This window comes from Falco peregrinus, chromosome 4, assembly GCF_023634155.1.
Source record: "Falco peregrinus isolate bFalPer1 chromosome 4, bFalPer1.pri, whole genome shotgun sequence".
Classification (NCBI taxonomy): Eukaryota; Metazoa; Chordata; class Aves; order Falconiformes; family Falconidae; genus Falco; species Falco peregrinus.
Genome location: NC_073724.1, coordinates 101,051,888 through 101,075,575, shown reverse-complemented (window position 1 = coordinate 101,075,575; position 23,688 = coordinate 101,051,888). Strand labels below are relative to the sequence as shown.

Sequence of the window (23,688 nt, the reverse complement as noted above, 5' to 3'; positions counted from 1 at the left end):
CATTCTTCCCTCTAGATAGCACTGCCATTTCCTTAAAATCAACAGTCTAATTAAAGGTATTATCTACTGTCCCTGCTCTGTTGGAAGTCAGTAGTCAGATATCCTTCAGAAAAGATTTTTTTTCTTTCAGTTCATGCCTACAGAGCTATGCATTCTGTTATTTCTACTAAACAGAAAACACAGGTAAACACTGCAGCCTTGTGAAAGTGAGAAATACTTGCAGCAGTGGATCAGCAAGCTAAGAATCTACTTAAAAGCTAAGCTTAAATCCCATTATTTGAGCACAGAATTTTTGAAATCCTGTTTTAAAACCTATACATGTGATCTTAAAATACTGGAAATCTTCCTGCATAGGAATTTAAATATATATAAATAAACAAATTAAAATATCGATAATGTCCATGTAACTACAAGGTTCTCAATTATTTAATCTTTGGTAGCTATATTTTAGCAGCTCTATTTGGCAAGTTCTCTTTACAAGAAAGCTGGGGTAATGAGAATAGCTCATCACCAAATTCACACAATATCAAGCTTCAATCCAAACCAGTACATCTTCTGTTAATAATCATACCTGAAAATCCCCAGAGAAGCTGTTGGGCTAGAATATAATCAAATCCATTTTTAGAAAACATCCTGTGAGTTACACATTAACACACTAAATACAGCAACAGTTATTAATTAGAAAAATACAGTACACATTTTAGGAGAGAAAAAAATCAGATAACAAGATCTGGTTGTCTTTGTACAACAATTCTAAAAATTGCATCCCATCTTCTCAAATAATACAAGGAAGTTTCTATTTCTGCAACTGTATCAGGAATCTCTCTGATGTAATTTCTACAGCTATGTAAATAAAACTTGCAACAGGTAAGGTTTCAAAACCTACCAAAAGCCCCTCTAATACTTTTTATAATAACGCACAACTTCTATGGTACTGCAGTTGTACTTCACAATTATGCAAAATAGAATGAAGAATAACTTAGGAGGAGGTAGAATGAAAAGTAGGACTCTAAAATCTTGTAAAGGATTATCTTCAAGTCCTTAAGCGTTTCTAGAATATTTAGAAGAATTAACCTTGTCATATTAATTTACAAAAATATGTTCTTCTGATCAATAAGAGGAATACTACCAACGAAGAACAAGTCCCTAGAAAAATATCATTCAAAGAAACTGCCAGAGGAAGAAGAGAGACAGAAGCAAGACCTCAAATGCAACCAAAAGACTTCCCAGGAACTAAAAAGAGTAGATAGCCTTGGCTGCAACTCAGAGACCAAGCCTGGAAGTGAAGGAATGTCCAAAAGGAGCTTAGCAAGGGATTGCTTTATGAATACATAGGGTTTTTTCAATTTTAGTCACCTCTGCTTTTTCTGTTTAAGATGTATTATGGCATATAGTCTGTCAAACCTGTATTTTGTTTTCGTTGTTTTGGTCCATTTTTTATTTTATTGTGTAGGACATCTCAAAAGTCAATTTAAGGTATCATCACAAGGAACTGGCATTTTTTAAACCTAATATTTTGTCTTCCATACAATCCTCTATCCATCTAATCTCACTGTGACTGTCTTGATCCCTATATATTTCTGTTCTTTTAAAGTCCCAGAAATTACTACTACAATAAACAGTATTTCTTTATGGTTCTATCCCAGATTAAGAATATTCACTGTTTGGATGCACAATTTAAAGCAATCACTACTTTCAACAATTTATAGTCTGCATTAAAACAAATTACAAACAGTACTGGAAAAAGTAACAGGAAAAAAATACTAAAACAATCATATTCTACTGCAACAATATACATGACACACATCATATAATATACCCAAAGGCTTTGACAATTCTGCTTTTTAGAACAAAGGTTTTCTCTATAGCAGTTTCAGACTTGCTGTTCTTCATATTTATTGACAGTCTCAGCACTGATTTCACATCTTCTATACAATTTATATTATTTTAAATATTTACACTATGCAATAAGTCACTCCCAATTCTTTCAGTGTTTTCATGGGCGCTTTGCCATACTTTGAAAATTTATCATCTTGTCTCAGAATTATCTTTCTTTTTTCTTATTATTTTTTATAATAAGCAATGATCAAGCCATGGAGAAAGGAGGCTTCCAACTGAACAAGCAGAACAATAAACAGAGAACATATAAAGGATTGAAGGGGAAAGGTCAGAACACAGACTGAAGAAATACACTGTGACTGAATGACTGAAGACCATGATAAAGGGTATTCAGAAAAGCAAATCAAGACAATGATTTATAGTATTCTATGTCTGGTTCTAATATCTTCAGTCTAAAAAAGAATTCTGATTAAATGAGCAAATTAAAAAAAACCCAGAGATAAGAATCTTTTTCTTAAAGCACATTTTCTAGACATTGGAGATTAGCTTACCATATTCTTGTACTGTTTAAAAATAAGCTGACGAGTGACTTGTTTGCAAATTGTGTTTACATGGAAAGACTTCTGAGACTCAAAACTATGCATTTGATTGGTAAATTTGAAACGAAACACAAGGGTGGAAAGGTAAATTATAGAAAAATTCCAAACAGAAAAGAAGCAAAATAAATTGTGAAGGCAATTAAACATAGAAGCATCTTATTTACAGATGCAGCAAACTTCTTCACAAAGTTTTTTGACCAAGATTGGAAGGAAGTATTTCAGTAGGTCCACATGGACACAACTACAAGCTATGAATTAAGGCTGAGGTAAGACTTGATGAAATTATGTGATCTACAGTATGCTTGAGGCTAGATGCTTAAGCTGGTTTCACCTGGTTTAAAAAAATACACTGATGTGGTCATTGCAATTGTGAGGTAAGAGATGATCTACAATGCCAAAATCATGACATAGCTATTGCATATGCAAAATACAATTCAGACCATCTGGAGTGGCGGAATACTATTTGAACAAAATTACTGAACCTTGAACACATGCCTTACTAAGCAAGTATCTATTCTTTTATTGTAAATTTTCATCCTTCTTCCCTTGCCTTTTTGTCGATTTAATTCTCATTTGTGTCATGCCCACTTCAAACAATATGGGCTATCATACCTTGATGACCAACTTGTTTATGTGAACTCAATTTCAAAAGAGACATTACTTTAAACCTGAGTTGACAACTAGTGTGTTCAACCATTAGAAATTTGTTTCACTATATGGAGAATACGAGACATATTACCTCGGCTTTTGGCAGCTTCTTTTAAAGCAGCTAGAACCTCAGGCTTCAAGTCATCAGAAAGTAACCTTCCTTCCAGGCCAGGAAAGAGTGATCTATCACACCATCAAAAAAAAACCAAAACAAAACAAAACACACTTTAGCAAAGCATCATTTATGTTGCTGCACAGCCATTACCAGCATGGTAATCATCATGGCAAAACAGTTGCATGCAAAGCAATCACTTACATATGCAGAATAGGGCTTTCAGTGGGTGTTTCTTTATAAATGAAATAAATCATACATCTAGAAGCACAGAGTAGTAAGAAACTAATTTTCCAACTACAGTTCTTTTCAAAGCAGGTCTAAGCAAGTTGTTTGGGTTTTTTTATATTAAAACTGGGAATAGAAAATAATTTTCATCTATTTATGTTCTTAAAAACAAAAGTAAAACTGCACCTACTATTCTCTCTTAAAAGATTCTTTTTGAAGGCATACAAAAAATACAACATGTAATTCTAGGACTTCACATCTTACTGTCACCAAAAGTCATCTCATCCTGCGCTTCCCTTCCTTTATATTAGCACTTAAATAGTTTTTCAGGGCTTTGGTCTTCCTAAAATAAAAAATAACTATCCAGTTTAATTCTGACAGCAGGTATGTTAATTATACATAAACCAACACAGAATCCTGTTCTTCCACAGGTGTTAACAGAAATTCTTAAGAGCTTATTTTACCTTTTCAGCAGGCTCCAAATTTGAATGTGCAAAAAGCCAAACTCTTAAATTGAAAGTGGTTTTAAAACACCTAATGTAAGTCAGTTATCATATTTATGACATTCAAATTAAAAATAATTACTGCAAGCAACAATAGAAGCAAATAAAGCATTACTATTTCAAGTTTCTGTATTATCATAGCTAACAAGTAGATTTATGCCTGGTATAACATGGTTTTTTACCGGTTTTATAAGGCTAACCAAACTGAGTCCATTACCAACAGCCATGCTTTCTCCCCAGTGACCTGAAGGTCACTTACTCCAGCTAGCCTGCTCTTTGCTATCCCCTCCTGTACAGTGTCAGTGCAAGCTCTTTTGGCTGATAAAATGTGAACCAAATTGGAACATGATGCAGCTGGGAAATAAGCAAAGAAAAAAAATTAATTGGAGAGGGACTGGAAAGAACATAGGGAGAGCAGATGTAAAAGACAAGCCCACTTCTTACCATGGTAATATCTGCTTGATTTCTGAAACCAGTATGTTATTAGTACTAAGCCCTTCACTGAAAGTAAGCATGTTGTGTAAAAAAAAAACAAAACACACATACAAAAAAAAAAAACAAACCAGCTTGAAGCAATCTCAAACTTTAAGTTTAATAAACACTCTTATCATTACCTAATTTAATGTACTTCCTAGTATGCACATTTCTAACCTCCTCCTATTTATAATTGCCAGAAAAATGGTGATTTGAAATGTACCCTGAGGTGTTCCCTTAAAGCCTAGATCACACAATTCTTTATAAAATTATAATGGCCAGCAGCTGTAAAACTTTCCAAAGGAGACATCTGCACACAAACATGTACATATATACAGAAAAATGAATTCTATCTATGCATTATTTCATTACTGTACAGGCTGCTGCTTATCATCCTGTTTGCTTATAAGCAAGTAACAGTCTGAAGCTCTGTTTTAACATTTAAACTAAAAAAAAACCCACCAAAACCAAACAAACAGTATTTAAAATATTAAGTATACCTGGGATATTCTTCTGAGGTTATGTAAACTACATCCTGTTCTGACACAGATGAGGAAAAAGAAATAAAATTTCCATTCTGTAATGGCAAAAGCTCCAATCCAATCAGTTCACTGTAGACTCCATCAGAAAGCACAAATTCTAAAAGATGAAGCTTTTCTTCAGCAGGTCCACTGTGCCCACACTTCCTCAGTACTTGCCGTATTACAGCAGGAGTCACTTTTTTCACAGCTTTAGCAGTAGAAATAGTAAGATGCACTGCACTAGCAATATTTGCTGGTACCTTGGCAATCTGCTTCCCTGAATTCTGGAGGTAGTTGAGAACAGACTGTGTGTACTCCAAACTCTCATCCATTTCAGAAAAGTGCACCTGTTCTACCTTTATCCACTGATTACTCACTGAGTAAATAACTGTATGCTGGAGCAGCTCTTTAAAGAGAGGTACTACAATCGGTTTCCACGGTACCCTGATTTTATTCTCATCTGGCCATAACCTATAAATTCTTTCAGCTGACAATGGAAAATCTGAATTCTTCTCAGTCTCCATTCGCTTGATAGCTTCCAAAATAAGGGTGGTATATGCCTTTGGCACTATATTTACCACAAGAAGATCATTCCACAAAGCTGCTGGATCTCTCCATTGATCCAACTCTCGCCATTTGATGCTCCTCCTATTGTCTGTGAGACCAAAGAAACCACTAACATGAACTGGGAGTCCAGTTTTGCTTTCTTCACCTGGAGGCAAAGGAAGAAAACAAAATGCTCTTCCTGAAAAGTCTGCTACAGCCGCTTTTTCTTCCCCATTACTTGATAAAGACATAGCTATTCCAATAGCAGGAACAAATTTCAAGTCATCAGCTAAACAGTCCAATTCAGTACACATTCCTCGACCACCTACACAATTACATACTAACCAAGAAGTCTTCTGTGAGTCTTTAACACTCTCATCTTCTACAACTATATTTACATGGTATGTCACACATGTTATGCTATTGCTTGGAACTCCCTTACAATACTGATTTATTGCAGTTCCTAAGATTTTGATAGAATTGGGTCTTTCATGTTTCAAGGCCTTGTTCTCACTAGCAGTTACTCGAAAAATCAGCCTCTCAGTTCCATCAGCTTCCCTAACATGCAATGATACATCCTGAACACTCTTCAAGAAGAGCAACACAGTGTCCGCATCTGCTCTGAAAGATTCAAACAGCTCTAAAACCTTCTGTTTGTCATAAACATTGCTGCTCAGTTGGGAAGGCTGCAGACGAAGTGGGAAACGAAAAAAGGTACCAGGAAAGTTTCCATTCTTAAATGTTTCCTTAGTGCTGCCAAATACACCAATGAAGGGTGCAAACTGGTCTGTAAGTTCATTGATTTCCTTGCTATCTTCTTTTAGATTCCAACACTGGCCTGATTCATGAGATCCAAAAAGGGTTTGATGGGGATCAAGCATTCCAATCTGGTCACCACTGAAAATACTAGGGACATCTGTATACATAAAAAACAACAACTATTAATAATCCTAAAGCAACACATTTTTCAAATACAGGCTTAAGGAACAACTTTGAAAAGGGGGAAAAATACCCCAAATGTTATAAAACAGTAATGAATGAGTATAATACCCAGGGAAGTGGCTGAGTCACCATCTCCACAGTATTTAAAAGACGTGTAGATGTGACACTTAGGGACATGGTTTAATAGTGGACTTGGAAATGCTACGATTATGGTTGGACTCGATCTTAAAGGTCTTTTCCAACCTACATGATATGATTCTATGACTCTGATAACTTATAATTCAGTGCTTATAAACAGGGAAGAAACAAGCACACCCCTATTCTGCAATTAAACATATAAATAGTCATTCAACTATTTGAAATCTAACAAACAGTCAGCAACAGAAAGTATAATTTTTTTCAACTCTGTAATTCTATCTTTCCAATATTTTCAGGAAGAAAAAAAATTACTAAAGATGTATTCTATTAAATTCATACTTGCAGATCTTGACTTGCAAACAGTAATCTTGCACACTTAAAAGCATAAATTCCCAGAATTATCAAACTACTGAACATACTAAGCTTTTATTCATGCTCTACTAGATAAAATATTGTGAAAAAACATCCTGTCTTACAAGCTAACTTCACAAGCTAAAGATCTTATTTCAGCAAAAATTTGCTTCTTATTCTGTACTATTATAACTATGTAGACTGTAAGCACTATTTACGCTATATGCTTCTTCTGTACAGTGGTAAAACATTTTGCCAGAATAATAGGTTTCAAGACTGAATACTACCAGCTTGTAAAAGAGTATGCACTACCTCTCTCAAATGTAAATGTAAATACTTCTGCTACAGAATATCCTTTCTACCATGAAATAAAATCACTGCTTAGTATGCAAGGAACCTGCATAAAAGTTTCAGTCTAGTCTAAACTTGCACTTATTTTCTACTTAGATATCTACCCTATATTATAGGCCTCTATAATATAAAAAGCAGTGCATAACTGAAATGACATTGTAAATGAATGTTCATTTCAGTATAAGGGACTAAGTACTGATGTTACTAGAAGAAACAAATCTCCTCCAAAAACCTTCAAAATCCAAATAATACCTTCTAGAGTTTTAGGAAATATGAATGCTTCTTAAGGAAACTTAGCCAGCAATCCAATTTTAAAATGCACTATAGAGAAAATACTAAATGTTTGATGAATATCTAAAATAATTAAACAATTTAAAATGTCAACATTTTCATTTTAAAATATCTACTGAGAGTACCTGTTATATGATAAACTGAATTAAAGCCAATTCCAAATCTTCCAACTTTCAGGGGATCATCTTTCTTCCTGCTTCTTGCTATTTCCTGTATACCATGCCAGTCCTCAGGGGTAAAAATTGCATCATTGTATGCATAAAACGCTGGCCCTATAATAAATAGGCAAGTGTTAAAAAGATGGCAGAAGGAAACATTTTATTGTTTAAAATTTCTAGGAAATGAACTTACAGAACTAAGAAAGTATTTCTTTAAATTATGCATGTGCAAATTTAATGGGAAAGCTATGATTCAAGCTGACATCAAATTACGCTTGGTGATGAACGGGAGATACAGAGTAGCAGCAAAAGCTAAAGGCAAGGAGATGGATTTACCTCCGTATATGCTACTTAAGAGATTTATATTCTGATGTGGTATCTAGTTCTGGTGTCCACATTTTAAAAGAATGATTCTGAAAAACTGAACATAATGCAGAAAACAACAAAACGTCTGAAAGAAGTGTCCTGTGGCACAAGGCTTAAACTCAATCTGTTCAGTCTATCAAAAGGATGTTTGAAAGATGTACTAACACGGTCTAATAAAACCTCCACTGGAAGGGAATACATGGCAAGATATAACAATAACCCGTGTCTAGGTGAGACAAATTCAAATTAGAAGACACAATGGAGCTAATTAACAACTGAAAAAAGCTAGAAACAGGATGCAGTGGATCATCCATCACTGTAATCTTCAAATCATGCTGAATGCCTTTTAGGATGATTATGCAAACTAATTTGTTTGATAAATACATAAATGACCTCTATCACAAAGCTGTATTAGAAGATATAAAAACCTGAAAGTTACAAGAAACTCCATTTGCAATATACAGGCAGCATGGTGCAAAGTTTGGTATGAGAGAGAAAAAGATAGGGAAGAAAACAGAACTGCCTGGAGAACGCTGAAGGGGTCAGGGTCATCTTTACATTAAGAACTGGAGATAGCTCTCAAAATGTAGAGGTTAATACACAGAAAATCTAAAAATTACTGTCTAATACCCCAAGAATTCTTTTTTCCTAGGTCTTACCTATTAAGCCTTCTTTATTTGTTCTACTAAAAATCTCTTCCTGTATTTTGGAATATCGAGTGACCCCAGGGTAATAAGCCACAGGATACACAGTCACCCTGGAAGAAGGGACTTAGAATAAAGCAGAACATGAAGGCTTTCTCAAACAGCATTAACTGGAAGCAGTGGGAAAGCTGCTACTGACAATCTACAAGAAAACAGTTTAAGGCCTTCAACTGCCACACTGGCTTTGGAAAAGAACAATATTGGGACATAGACAAAATATGCACCTAATAAGGTGATCACTTCCATACAGCAAGAAGAAAAAAAAAAAAAAAGAGAGAGGGGGAAAAAAAACCAACAACCCCCCACACACACAGAACCACATGCATATTGAAGAATAACGGCCAAAATTAATAAAAAATATGTTTACCTTGATACTGCGCCATGTCCTTCGACCACAGAGTTTCTGTTCCATACTGAGTTTCATCATATAAAAACCTAACTTCTGTAGCACCAGCATCTTCTGCATTCTGTATCAGTTCCTGAGGCAGCAAAAAAACAAACAAAAACAAAGTATAATGTAGTAATGTTGCGCATGTTCTAGCCATGGCCCTCCAATTTAAGCTGTAGAAAATAATAAGCAATTGTCTCAAGTGTAATTGTTTTCATACTTTTCAACCAAAATTATTTTATCCAGTTTACCTGAAAGAAAACAGACATCATTATAAAAGGAGTATTCAGACAAATACTATAAACATTATTTGAATCTGGAGCTCAAATTCCACACACTAACAGTTACAAAGTTGAGAAATAAGCTACTAAACTGTTACTGCTATATTATTCCAAATTAGAGTTGCTCAAGCCTAAAAACAATGCAAGACAGCACAAAAAAATTATAACAACAAAAATATCAATGTTCACTGCTAAGCCCACACAACAGCTGTAAGACAACAGTGAAGCAACAAGTCATAAAAGGGCAATATACAGCACTCTTCTTTACATCAGCTGAATTCCATTTAAGTTCACATTTCACAGTATGAACCAACCATTCAAAAGCCATGGTGCTCACTTCTCACACCCTTTCAGCAAAGGGCTGCCAAAGGGTTCTGACCAGTAACTCTGTAAATCATGAGCCAACAGATCTCACCTGTTGAATGAAGCCCATGCAATAGAAAGAGGCTTACATTAAGACTGAGTATTTGTTAAATAGTATTAGTAGTGGTGAGAGCTATGGAAAAGTCCAATAACTAAAATGTCAATAAACTAGTTCTGTAAACACTACCATTAATAAAGTATGCCTAGCCAGTCACATTTACATCAACAGCATACGCTGCAGACACATAAGCACGACTATACATCCCTACAGAATTTGAACTTCACACAATGTTCTGTTTACACTGAATCAAAGTGTATCAGGGCTCCAAAGATACACACTCACATGTACATATATATAAACACACGTACACACATGTGTGTATGTTTGTGTGGGTGTATCTAAGTTTGGCATAAGGAAGTATCTCAGCTGAATTGAAAAGCTATGTAAATACATCACATCACATGCAGTGTACTCATACAACATAAACTCCATTAAATTATGCATAAAAATAAAAGGCTTGTTAGCAAGATGAATCTTTACTTAAGGAAAACACATCACCTAGCAGCAGATATTTAGGTTGCATTCTAACACACTCTTGACAGTAAAATAAGCTCCTTGCTATTCAATATCTGGTTTCAAAACCCTAATCCACTAGACTTTTCACTTTGTGACAATACGTTCAGTCTGTAAGGCATACCACACAAGTAACCAAAACATACTGTTTATATTGCCACTTTACATAATTTTGAAGCACAATGAGATAGCAAGAAATATACCCACAGTTCAGCGTAAGTAATACATTTTTAAAGAATCTCCACAAGTATTTAATTAAAAAAAAACCACGCAATTCTGACCACAGCAATCATCTAAGAAGACACAGAAAGATAGCCAAAGCCTCTAGAAATATTAAATACTAAGTATGGAAACCACAATGTAGTCAGAGACTTGCATTCATGCTGTGGGACACGGAGCATCTGCTACATTCAGCGGTAATAGCATTGTATTTGAAGAATCCGAACAGTGAAATCAATCAGATCAGCAAAATTCCTGGTAGTAATCCCTCCATAACAGCCTGTTAACTCTAACTTGTAAACTGTTGAAAAGAGAAACATTTCTACTTTTAGATATACCTATCTGATTTCTAAGGACATTAAGGAATAATTACCTTATTTCTTCATGTTGGAATGAAAATTTGGGTCTAAATTGTTAAGAAGGTCTGAACCTTTCATGATTCAAATGCATCTTACAGATTCAACTAGTACTAGGAAACAGTAAAAATGTAAGCACCCATCCTATGCATAGACACTGCTCAGAACATATCCAGGATGCAGTTTGCCAAAACAATTGAAGATATGCTTATCTTAAGCATTCACACTAAATTAATCAACTTCTAGTTCCACAGTTGCAAAGAAAACCTTCCAAGAGACAGCAGGAACTGTCATCACCTGACACCATCTGTATTTGTGTGGTTTATGTATACAGATAGATATACACATATATCTGTACCAAATGAAATTAGTTAGAACCTAGTACTCCCATATACTAAGGAAATAAATCTCCTAACAGCCATGTGATGAAGCATCCTGGCTGAGAAGTTTAACATCCAACCATGAACTAAACACCCCAGACGCTCTTAAAAAAAAAAAAAATTCAAAATGACACTTTCAAACATTAGCATAGGAAGCTATGATAAATCAGACAAATCATCTCCTATAGGCACCTGTCTTTCCCCTTGTGGGATTTAACAAATTTGGAATTATTTGTATTTCTTGAGATCATAGAACTGTTTGGGTTGGAAGGGACCTTTAAAGATCACCTAGTCCAACACCCCTGCCATGGACAGGGACATCCTTCATTAGATCAGATCACTCAAAGCTCTATTGAACCTGACTTTGAATATTCCCAATGATGAGGCATCCACAACTTCCTCAGGCAATATGTTCCAGTGTCTCACCATCCTCATCCTAAAATATTTCTTCCTTATGTCCAATCTAAACCTACCCTCTTTCAGCTTAACACCATTGCCCCTTATCCTGTCACCACTACAGGCCTTGGCATAAAGTGTCTCTCCATCTTTCTCATAAGCCCTCTTTGTATGTTGGAAGGCCACAATAATGTCTCACCAGACCCTTCTTCTCCCCAGGCCAAACAACCCCAACTTTCTCAGCTTTTCTTCACAGGGGAGGTGCTCCAGCCATATCTAAAGTAAGGTGAGGTGAACTCCATTCTACCAGTTCACCATCCTATTTACTGAAAAAAATCTTTAGTGCTTAAATCAATGTTGTCATTTTCATTGTTAGGCTTGTACATGTAACATTCAACATTCAAATGTAGAGCACGACAGCGTAACATGCCCTAATGTTGCAAACTTCGCAGTCTCCTGGACCAATGATAAAACACCACAAAGAACACTAACCTCAGTTCAGAAAATCCTGTGACATTCTTTCACTATGAAAACCAATGTCTAGACTAAAAATATTTTTCAGCCCATACAAAACTGATGGGTTCATTATGCTTATCACTCTAGAGCAAGTCTCCCAAAAGCCACTCAAAAGCCATCTTGAAAGTGTTCTTAATCTAATAATGAAACTTCGTGATACTGTCATAGTTCACCAAGGAAAATGTATTTAGCTACCAAGAAACTCCACAGCAAAATCTTGTATTAAGATCCCTAGCTTCTCCTAATCTTATACTAAGATAACACCTTCCCAAAATTTTATATACTACTATGTGGTTTGACCATAGTTTATAGCAGACATGAACCATAAAGTAATAGGCAAAATAAATATTTTTGATAGCTCACTCAAAGTACATCATGAAGTCTCTGATTTAATTATTACTTCTGTGTTTATTTTTATCTATTTATCTTTTATTTATCTATATTTTATAAATTATAATGGTATCTGTGACAAGCAAACTCAGAAACATTAAACACAAGGAATAAAAAAACAAACCAAAACACAATTCCACGACTCACTTTGCCTTGTCCACAGAAATGGCAACATGTATCTCCTCTATTACAATGAATAACTAATGAGATACAACTGCAAGATTTACTGGAAAGTGTTAAACTAATGGTATTATGTCATGCACATTAAATGACTGCTAAAAATACCATTTGTTGTATACCTTAAGAATCTGTCCTCCTTCTGGGTATCTTCTTAAAATATCCTTAAGAAAATCAACAAGTGGTGGAGTTGTTTGTCCAAAACGACCTAATAACAAACAAACAAGAATCTGTGTATTATGCTGCAATGCACTTAATTTCAGATTAAAAAACAAACAAACACACACACACACAACCTCATTATACAATTATGGGAGATTTAAATTTTTTAAAAAATTAACTCAAGGCCTGATACTGTACAATCTTGTATTTCCAAAATCAACTGTAATAATACATTATAAATATTTTTATCAAAATAGCAGACATATCTTGTTTCATATCTAGATGGAAAAAAATTTGGGAGCTAAGTCTTGGCACCAGTTATACTCCCAACTACTGGATGTTCAAATGCAGCAACTTCTAAAGGACTACGGCTTTTTAAGTAGCAGGACAGTATTCTAGGGCAAGAGTGTCTCTAACTAGCCAGTGGTGATCCTACTGAAAGCTACGCACAAGCTCAGTACAATTTGGATCTAGTGTCCATCTCCTGTTCTGGCATACCATGGTGCTAGGCCTTGCGCTAGCTTTGGTGGTACCTGGGCTTCTTAGCACAGGAGGGAAAAGAGTCTCAGAAAGGTACTACCAAGCATCATGAATTTCTTCTCTAAGAGAATGAAAGACTCAATACGCTTCAATTCAAACTCCAGTCTGAGGCTAAAGAGCAGCTCACTAAATCAAACCCTCTAAAACATGTGCTCCAAACAAATGTTAGTGATGCAGTCCTCAACTGATGCCCCATCTGTCACTTCCTTTTAAAGTTAATAAAGTAAATAATCTCTCTCTCCCCCCTCTTCTGCATAGATATGTTTATCAAGCACACAGATTCAAATACACACATTATATTTATTATAGAATAAACAATTATATGATAAGGAAACCAACCATGTAATCCTCAGCAATGTGGAAAAAAGGGATAGATAGATCTATTTGCTGGGAGAACATCGTCACAACATCAAACGTCTTGTCTTTACAAAATTTCTGTATCACTTATTTAAGGTAACTTAATAGCATCAATGAAAAAAAAACCAAGAAATTGCAACTTACAGCTGAAAGAGTGGAAAGTGTTTTCTAACTTCTGTTATTATTTTTACAGTATATAGAAGTATATGGAAGTCAACATGCATTATGCAAACTTCCAAAATAAGGTGAACTGATTAACAGTAGGAAAGCCTGGGTGTTTCTTAAGTTCTCTAAAACCAAGAAACCAATCTTCTCCAAGTCTAAGTTGGGCAGGCAGGCGGAAGTGTTTAAACTACCCATTTCACTATGGGAACCACAAAAACAAGACAAGTAACTTCAAAGTGATAGGACTGAAGATACACATCATTCTAACTCTTTACATCCAAGAGCAGAGCTGCTCCACGTATGTCACAAAAACTACCCTGTCTAGAGATCATGACTTACTGCATCCTATCAAAAGCTGAACTGATATTTCTTGAGTATTAGCACTGGTCATATTTAACACAAAACTGGTTCCACAAATCTGAAGGAGAAACTTTTTCCACCATAAGGGCAGTCAAGCATTGGAACAGGAGCCCAGAGCCTGTGCAGTCTCCATTTTTGAAGGGTTTCCAAACTTGACAAGATCAACCCTTGAGCAACCTGATCTCACCTCAGAGCTGACCCTGCTTTGAACAGAAAGTTGGAGGAGAGACCTCCCGGTGTCCCTTCCAAGACAAATTATTCTGTGATCATATGAAAAGATTGTACATTATTTGATAGACACCAGTGTTGAGCGAACACAAAGGTGACATGGGTGATGTTCAGAGTACTTCAGCAACCAATGTGCTTGGCACTACTGACCATGCACTTCCTGAGGTTAGAAATTCAGGGCTTTCCTTGATTCATTTGCTATAAGGAAAAAAAATCTCAGAACTGAAGGACTCCAGAATGAACACAAAATGCTGATACTAAAGCCTTCAGATCTCTTAGATTGACTTACATGAGAGTTGTGGGCCAGAAAAATGCGAGCGCTTCATCTAGACATGGACTGCTTAGAGTGGTACCTCTAAGAAAATCTCAAAAAAAAATATTCCGTTCCCAGGCACCAAAACCAGCAATAGTTTCTCCTTCCCATGAAAGATTTCCTTAGGGCTACTTCACTGTCTTCTCCACATACTTGCATGGCAAAAAAACCCCAAACAAAACAGCTCAGAGAAGAAAAAAAAAAAGCTTTTTATGTAGTCTATCACAGCCTACACACAGCAAAAAATTATCAGAGCAAAAAAATCAAGAAGGAGAGAAAGACACTCATTTGATGCCACAGAACTATAAGGTTCACTTTCATAAGTATTTTCTAACCATTACGGGTTCTAGAGGATGTGAATATGAACTTCTGGCTAACATACAAAGATTTAACTTTCTTCTGTCACTAGAAAAGCCTAATCCAGTACACTCATGGCTTACATAGGCTAAGAAATAAAACATTTTGTGACTCCAAATAAAATATCTGCATGAAAAGAAAGGTTTCCTTCTCATCCCATTAGCATTTACTTCATTCCCTTATAATAAAGTTATTGTTTAAAAGAATATTAATACTGGCAACCAAGTAACATAATCATTAAAGATTTTAATTAGAGCATTTCTGAAGACATTCAGGTATCATAAGCTAAATCAAGATACCATACCAACAGATATGAAACTTTTGTAACAAAAATGTAACTAAACATAGAGAATCAAAACAAAACCAAACAAACAAAAATCAGAGGAAATCAAAAGCTTTTTACAGTGTTCCAGTTTTTTTTCACAGTAGTTACAGAAAAGATATCCTTCCATTATCTGAATTGCTTACAAGTATTCAGCTTATTTTATATGAAAAAAGGCAACTATTAATGCTGTTGCCAGGCAAGTTTTACTGATTCCAAAGGACAGCAATACTCTAATTTCTACATATGAATTTACAAAGAAAAAATTAAACACCAAGGCACCTAAAAAGAGAAGTTTAATTTTCCTGGAGCATAATGAAAAGAACAAGTGAAGGGATACCCAGGACTTAAGACAAAAAATAATTACTTCTCATTTTGATAAGAGAGTAATTTCAACTAACTCCACATGCCATTCAAAAACGCTTTGACCCTCCAGTTCATAAACAGAGACAAGTATTTTTCATACCTCCTCCTTTCAACCCTTTTGACTGAAGCTTTAGAAAAACTTGATTTTGAGACTTCTGAAGATCCACAATCTTGATACCATCAGATAACTGAAATAAAAAATAAGACAGATCTTGATCAGAACATTATGCAGCATTAAAAAAAAAAAAAAACACAAAAAAAACCTTCATTTCCTACATATTTATTCCATGAAATCTGGTTTTATCTAAAAGTACACAAATCCTCTGAAACATCAAGTATTCAGTTTGAGCAGCATTTTCAGTATCCAATGTCTAGGATGGCCTCCTTTGCCTAATGATACTCCTCAGGTGAAGTATCACTTTGTTAGTAATGGGACAAAAAAATGGCTGAAAACAAATGGAAAAAATGTCTACAGAGACAATTGTCTAAGAGCAGGCCATGGCCTGCCATTTTGGCGGTTGAAAAGTTGCATGTTCTGGGAACTTCTGGAAGTGTACAACTAAAGCACTTACTTTTCTAATGTACATGCCCGTAAAGAAAATAAACATATCCAGGAAGTACATGGTCTATGTACTCCAAAAAGTACATACGGATATGCAATTTCATAGGAGTTTTAAACTAAGCAGTATCAGATCAAAGCAGCAGAGACAAAAGTACGTGACAGAAACACCTATGAAGAATTTGACAGCCTCACCTCCACATTACCTCTACATGCAGACCTACGGACTCTCTGGAACATCAGAGAAACTGGGGCAAACTAAGCAACAAATTCCTTAACAGCCATTGGGAAAACTGTTCAGTAATGACAGCACATAACAGCTTTGTTGCAATTCTAGTTTCACATTATATGTGTGTCCCAGTCATATAGGATATGATGCTAAAATAGTCATATAAATGTTATCCTGTATACCATGGTAACAAATGTAGAATTAGAAGTTGTACTGTGCTAATTAGAAACTTAACCAATTCACATTAGTTTCCATTTATAGTAAACTATACTAAAATTTTAATATGTGAAATTATATTATTATGTTCATCTCCGTTTATAGCAAGTTCAGGACTACTTCCCCACTTTGACGGGTAAAAACAAATTACTAGAAAGCTGATGCTTACACAGACATAGATTCTTACAATCTATTTAATAAGCAACAAACAGTCCTAATCCATAGTGTGTAGTCATAATTTGAAAACATTAATATGAAAAAAATTGTATTCCTTTTTACTTAACAACAGTTTTAATTAGTACTTACAAAAACAGTGTGTTCATTCTGAGTTCCTACAGAAATATTATACTTCAGGTAATCTTGTCTCAAGATGTAAAATAGCTTACACTGAGTACACCAACTACTCAGGACTCACAAAACCAAAAGGAATCCACAGAATGCTGTAATCCATCACGAAGAATTAAAGGGATAGACTAACCTAATTTTCTCAGGGACAACTTTTGTACCAAAACACCAGCAGAAACAAGGAGGTTGAATAGATTCACATTAAGCGTTTAACACAGTAACAAACTATGAGAAAAAGAGATACTGGATTTTATTTAACAACTGTAAATGGCACGTAGCAGCTTACAGTGGAAAAAAAATTGACTGATGAATATTCTACTACCTATGTAATTTAAAAAATAATTTGATCTCAATAAACAGGAGTTCAAAAGTTTATAAAGAATTTTCAAAATTGCTACAGTACAGAATAAATATCCTCATATGTATTCTAGTTTAATATTAAAAAATAAATAAATATCCAAATAGCTATTACAGTCAGCTCACTGACTATTCCCTGCCAAAAGATAGCTTTCTGTGCCAGACAGAGTGCTGCTCAGATATTCACTTCCAGACAAATTTTAGAAAGTGATATACAGACATTCTGCTTCCCAAATCAGGAAGGCCTGGAGAGAACAAAAATCAAATACCCATAAAACCAGGCAAGAAAATAAAAGATAAACTACATGCGTAGTTTGTTTCAAACCTGGGCCCTCAAAGACTACTTCTTTTCCCCATTTAGGTTCTTAAAAGCTTCTTGAGCAATATAACTACTAACATCTAGTTCTTTCGTAGCATCATGAAATGGTTTGGGTTGGAAGGGACCTGTAAAGATCACCTAGTCCGACCCTCCTGCCATGGGCAGGGACATCTTTCATTAACTGAGGTCACTCAAAGCTCCATACAACCTGACTTTGAACATTTCCAGTGATGGGGCTGAACATTTCTGATGATGGAGCATCCACAACTTCCTCGGGCAACCTGTTGCAGTGCCTCACCACCCTCATCCTAAAATATGTATCCCTTATGTCAAATCTAAATCCACCCTCTCTGTTTAAAACTATTGTCCCTTGTCCTGTCACTACAGGCCTTGCTGTAAAGGCTTTCTCCTTTCTTATAAGCCCTCTTTGTAGGTTGAAAGGCCACAAAAAGGTGCCCCTGGAGCCTTCTCTTGCCTATGTATTTGCAAGTCTCCTTGCCCTATTAAACCCCAATTTCCAGCCTCCTCCCACTCCCCTTCTCGCCTCTACTCATCTCATCCCACCAGTACCTCCAGGTTCCTGCTTCCCGGAAGCCTGGCTGGGAGCACGCCAAGCAGTACTGGAGCAGGGACCCCAGGCTGAGGTCAACAGAGCAAGGTCACTCATTCATCTGACTCTCCCTTCCGTACCCAGGCCTCAGTTTTTAACCTGCCAAAGCTTCCTGCCATAGCGATGTCAGCCCCGCTGCTGAAGCTGGCCAGCAGGTAGGAAATCAATTCAGGATTGAACGGAAGCCAGAAAAAGCACATCAGCATTCTCTGGTGAGTCTTCTGCTCCCCCGCCCGCCCCCCCGCCAAGAAATACAAGTAAAGATTCGAGAAAGCTGGAACGACAGAAGCTGACACATCGAGGGTTGGCTGCCTGCCCACACGACCTCCCGGCCCCCCAGGCGGGCCCCGCACCCGCCGTGCTGCCCAGGCACCAGGGGACCCGGCGAGCCCAGCAGGGAGCTGGGTGCGGGCTGCCCGCCCCGCCGGCGCCCACCGCCCCTCACCTCTCTGCCGCCCTGCCACAGCCGCTGCTCGGCGCGGGGGAAGCCGGCTTCCGCGTCGATCCGCGCCTTCACGTCCCCCACGGCCGCGGAAGGCGGCAGCTCGAAGGTCCTGCAGCCCAAGCAGTCATGAAGGACGGTCACCCGGGCCAGCCTGCAACGACACGACGGTCACCGGACGAGAAGAGGCAGGCAGCGCCCTGCCCCGCCGCCCACCAGCCCTCGCCCTCGGGCACCCCGGAGGCCCGAGACGGGCGCCGCAGCCCGCACGGCGACAGGGATGGGCGGGCGGGCGCCTGCCCCCCCAGCCCCGCTCCGGCGGGGGAAGGAGCCGCCGAGCCTGCGAGCGGAGCCGCTCCCGCAGCGCCGCACGGCCGCGGCCTCCCCCCCGTCCCGCCCCGCCGCCACTCACATGCCCGCCGCGGCGCACAAAGGCCCGTTAGCTGCTGCCGCGCCGTGCCGCTCCCCGCGCGGGGAAGGGCGGCGCTGCGCACGGAGCGGCAGGGAGGGGCCGGCCCGCAGCGGGAGGGCAGGGGCAGCGGCCCGGCGGAGAGGCCGGCCCGGCTGCCGCGGGGGTGAGAGGCGCCCGCCCGCCGCCCCCGGCCCTGCCTGCGCGGCCCCGCGGCTGGGGCTGGGGCTGGGGCTGGGGCAGGCTGCCCGCCGCCCTGTGCCCGCTTCGCGGGGCTCGTCGCTGCCGCCGCCTGCCGGGGCCCTGGGGCGAGGCGGTGAGCGCAGCCGCCCGGGCCTGCGCGGCATGAGGCCGCCGGCGCCGCAGGCGAGCGCCCCCGTGCGGCGGGGCAGGCCGGCGGGCAGCTCGGGCGCGGCCACATGCGGCACACACGGTTACACACAGTTACCGCTGGTAAACCCCGTGTTCCTCAGGGGCGCCGCGCACTGAAGGAAACGTAATCCTTCCGCTCCTCGGCCAGTCGCTTCATTGGTCGTCAATATTTATTGGTATCGATCTTCTGCTTTACCTTCCAGGGTGCGCCGTAAGCCTCTGAGCCATTCCAGACTCCCGGAAGGTGCTCTCTCTCCTGAGCATGGAGCTTTAGCCTCCCTGCGACCCCCATGAGCTGAGGGGGCCAGCAGAAACCCCCCAAGTTTGTCGCCTGCGGAGCTCTGCGCCATGGGCTGTGCATCAGTGACGGGCCCAACCGCAGCCCTGCCTCAAAGCGGCTGGTGGCTACCAGGCTGGGTATGAGGCAACAGCGTCCTCTCTAGAAGGAGGGTGGCAAGCAGATCGAGGGAAATGAGTGCTCAGTGCTGATGAGTCTGGACCTAGGATACTGGGACCAGAATGTGACATCTTGGGCTTCCTCGGCTCCAGATCCCAGCAGAGGACTACTAACGCAGTCAGCCCAGAGCACACGACTGACAGGGAGAAGATGGGTGAGCTGGGCTCGTTTAGTCTGATGAGGAGACCAAGGTGCAATACCCTAACATCCCACACCTACCTGAAAAGCGTTTACAGAGGCAATAGCACTGAACTCTTCTGAGTAGTGCAAGATGGGTCAATGCCCACACGGGCATTGCTAACACGGGTCAATGGCAACAAACTGCAGCTTTGGAGGTTCACACTGGACAGCAGGAAAAAAACCTGTCACTAAGAGAGTAGTGCGGTACTGGCACGGGTTGTCTAGAGGCAGTCTTCATATTGGCGTATTTTCAAGGCTTAGCCATGTCTGACCTGATCCAGTATTGGTGATCCTCCCACTTTGAGCAGGAAGATGGACTACACACTACCAGCCAACAATTCCATTTAATCCCAACATGTTCTCAGTGCTAGTCCCTAACTAAATTGAAACATTTATGACTTTACTCAATGACAGGGAATTAAAACTGCTACCTGGCAGCAACAAGTATCAGAGTTTCAGTGGAAGGGGGAAAAGATACAATGAGCAGAAAGTGTATCAAGCTAAGAAAAGATGAGCCTGCTAAAGTGGAATGCAGCTTAAATCTCACTACGGTCAGGTGGATCAGGATCTAACACAGTATGGAGGTAGACAAGCGTTTTGCCAGTGCTGCAACGTGCCTTATTTCATTCATTAGTAATATTTTTATATTTAATACTACAGCTTGTTAGAACAGGTGTTAGAAATTGTGTGGGTCTGATCCTGTTTTCACCACAAATAATAAAAAAACAACCAAACCAGCCCTATTTTAACTTAAACAAGATGGATCTAACTCTGCTTTAGTTTTGGAGTTTGTTCATTTTTTTTATCATTTCATGGTTTTAACTTTCAGTTTTGTTACATCCCCTTCACATTTGTCATCACAGATTTTTTCACACTACATCCAAAGGAATGAGAAGGCTGCCTTCCAGTCTCTCATGTTCATCTTTTTATGTCTTGATACCTGCGGAAAAGTGCGGCATGAGGGGCACAAATGTGCATGACTGAGCAAGATGGAAGGAGTTGAAACCTGATGCAGTCCCATCCATATCAGCTACTAAAATAGTCTCCAGACCAGTTGAACCACCAGCCCACACTGGCAAAATCTAATTCTTCTCCACTGGGATCACAGGAGTGATCTAGCATTTTATGAAGCATGCACAACTGTTCGAGTGGGACCCTGGGGAGGAACAGAGCTATCTCAGCTACAGCCACCTCTCTATGCCGAACATCTCAAATGGTAGGACACATTCAGGGGCACAGACAATCCTGCTGTCAGTGATTGTCTAAAGTTCCCCAACCCATGTCACATCCCAGGACAAGACAATACTCCCAGGTTATGTCCTGTGATGATTTAACATTAATATTGGGAGAAGTAAGCTCCATGTGTCACAGACCCTGCCTAGTATGTGACTTCTGTAGTAGCAGGGCAGGAGTTGGGAGGACTGGTGATAAAGAACTGGAGCTGTGCAAGGTTCTGGACAGAGGAAGGAGCTGGTATCCTGAGCTCATGGAAATTAGCCATACCTGTTCCCCTCATAAATCTGATCCTTATGTTACAAGGGAGGCTGGTTTTTTCATACTGGCAGGAATGAATGTCCCATTTCTATTTACTATGAGACAACTTTCATTGCCTCTCCTTTATTATGTGTTTTCTAATTCTTTTTTCCCTTTTGTTTATTTCTGCCCTTGGGTTGGGTTGTTTTTCTGTCCATCCAGATAGAAGCAAGATGTTCATCCTCTTAGTACCGCTGTATTACAAGAGCAAACATGACTAGGGCATGTGTTCCAATGCAGCCCTTTGATCACCTGCACTGTTTAACTGTTGTCACGCTTCTTGGTGCAGTTTTGACCTATAACAACCACCAGTCTTCAGGAAAATGATCCAACATGGTATGTAAACCAGGGACAACTCTCCACTGGAAGAACAGATAAGGACATTTTGGTTTAGGCCCACAGACAAGTTTTTTAAGACGTGAGCTGTGCTATGCCAGTTACCCTTGGAGTTCTGGCCCCTTCTGGGGCCCCATCCCATTTTTTTTCTTGACTAGATGTTGCTATTGATGATAATAAGCAAGACTCCTGCTAATTTCAGTGATGCCAAAATTTCAAATTACCAATTTCATGTCATAGCCTCCTAACAAGAGAAGGCACTGATTTCAGTTACAAAAATAAGGAAAATGAACACCAATACTGATACCAGATCCAAAGAGTGGGGGAAAATGAGCTCTTCTCAAACTCTACAAAAAAAAAAGAAAAAAAGTAGAAGTATTCCAAGTACAGTTTCAGTAGAAACCTATTTGCAGAAACTTAATTGGAATTTAAAGCCACTCCATTAATTAAAACACTGATTTCTATTAGCAACATCCTGGCCACTCATCTGGCAAGGAATGCAGAATATCTATCTCCTTTTTATTACAAAGCAATTTATACATACCCTATTATCTATCATCAAACTCTATCTTTTTTACAGCTTATGACAGTGACCTTTGTAAATGCTTGTTGGTTGGTGGTTGTTTTTTTCCTGGTATCTAAATAAAAATGTTCTAGAGAAGTGACTATATAGAAATTACACTGTCTCACCAAAAGGGAGTACTTGTTCCAGTTTGCAGATTTTTGCAACAAAAAAAAAACCCCAACCTTTTTTTATTTTTAGTTTTGCTTATCTCTTTGGAATACAGAACTATGGAAGCTCTGCAATCCTAGTTAAAGTTATCACAAGTGTATTTGTTATGCAGAACTACTGTTAATGTTTGTATGTGACAATGTAAAAAAAAAAAAAAATCTATTTGACCTGACCAGGTGGGAATTTTATAGTCACGGCAGGTAGAAAAAAAAATCTTCTAAATCTAAAATGACTGGGACTGATTTGAGAATTTTTAAATACTACGTATAGAAATTCCTATTATAACATTTTTATAACCACTTTTCCAAGCAGAACAGCATTTACATTTAAAAATACATACGGAAAATTCTCCTGTGGCTATAAAGAAGTGCTCTGTTTGGTTCACAATGAGGTCATATAACCCTTACAAGAAGACAATATGCAATAAATAAAAAAAAATATGGAAAGAGTCTTTGCAACATTAAAGTATTTTTATAAAATGAAATGAAAGCCATTTTCATAGTGACAGTTCCCTGAAAACAGAAACTTCTGTGTAGCAGAACCATCTCATATTGCCAATAATTAAGGAGAAGTGTGCAGCAGCAGAAAGAGATGGATGCAAGGCCTTTAC

At 38.7% G+C, this 23,688-nt stretch overlaps 1 protein-coding gene across 2 annotated transcripts in view; it reads right to left on the bottom strand.

Moving 5' to 3' along the window:
* The window catches only part of SACS (sacsin molecular chaperone), a 60,096-nt gene that overhangs the window by 14,195 nt on the left and 22,213 nt on the right, over positions 1-23,688 (bottom strand). Inside the window, exons 1-8 of one of the 2 annotated variants that reach the window (XM_055802353.1) lie at positions 19,471-23,165; positions 19,062-19,212; positions 16,082-16,169; positions 12,934-13,019; positions 9,139-9,250; positions 7,669-7,815; positions 4,904-6,386; positions 3,178-3,269 (exon numbers count right to left, since the gene is read on the bottom strand). In XM_055802353.1, the coding sequence (XP_055658328.1) occupies positions 3,178-3,269; positions 4,904-6,386; positions 7,669-7,815; positions 9,139-9,250; positions 12,934-13,019; positions 16,082-16,169; positions 19,062-19,212; positions 19,471-19,814 (2,503 nt within the window). In that variant the 5' untranslated portion in view covers positions 19,815-23,165. Of the gene's footprint in view, positions 1-3,177; positions 3,270-4,903; positions 6,387-7,668; positions 7,816-9,138; positions 9,251-12,933; positions 13,020-16,081; positions 16,170-19,061; positions 19,213-19,470; positions 23,166-23,688 lie in introns of those variants that run through there. The other variant, XM_055802354.1, reaches the window with a different exon arrangement.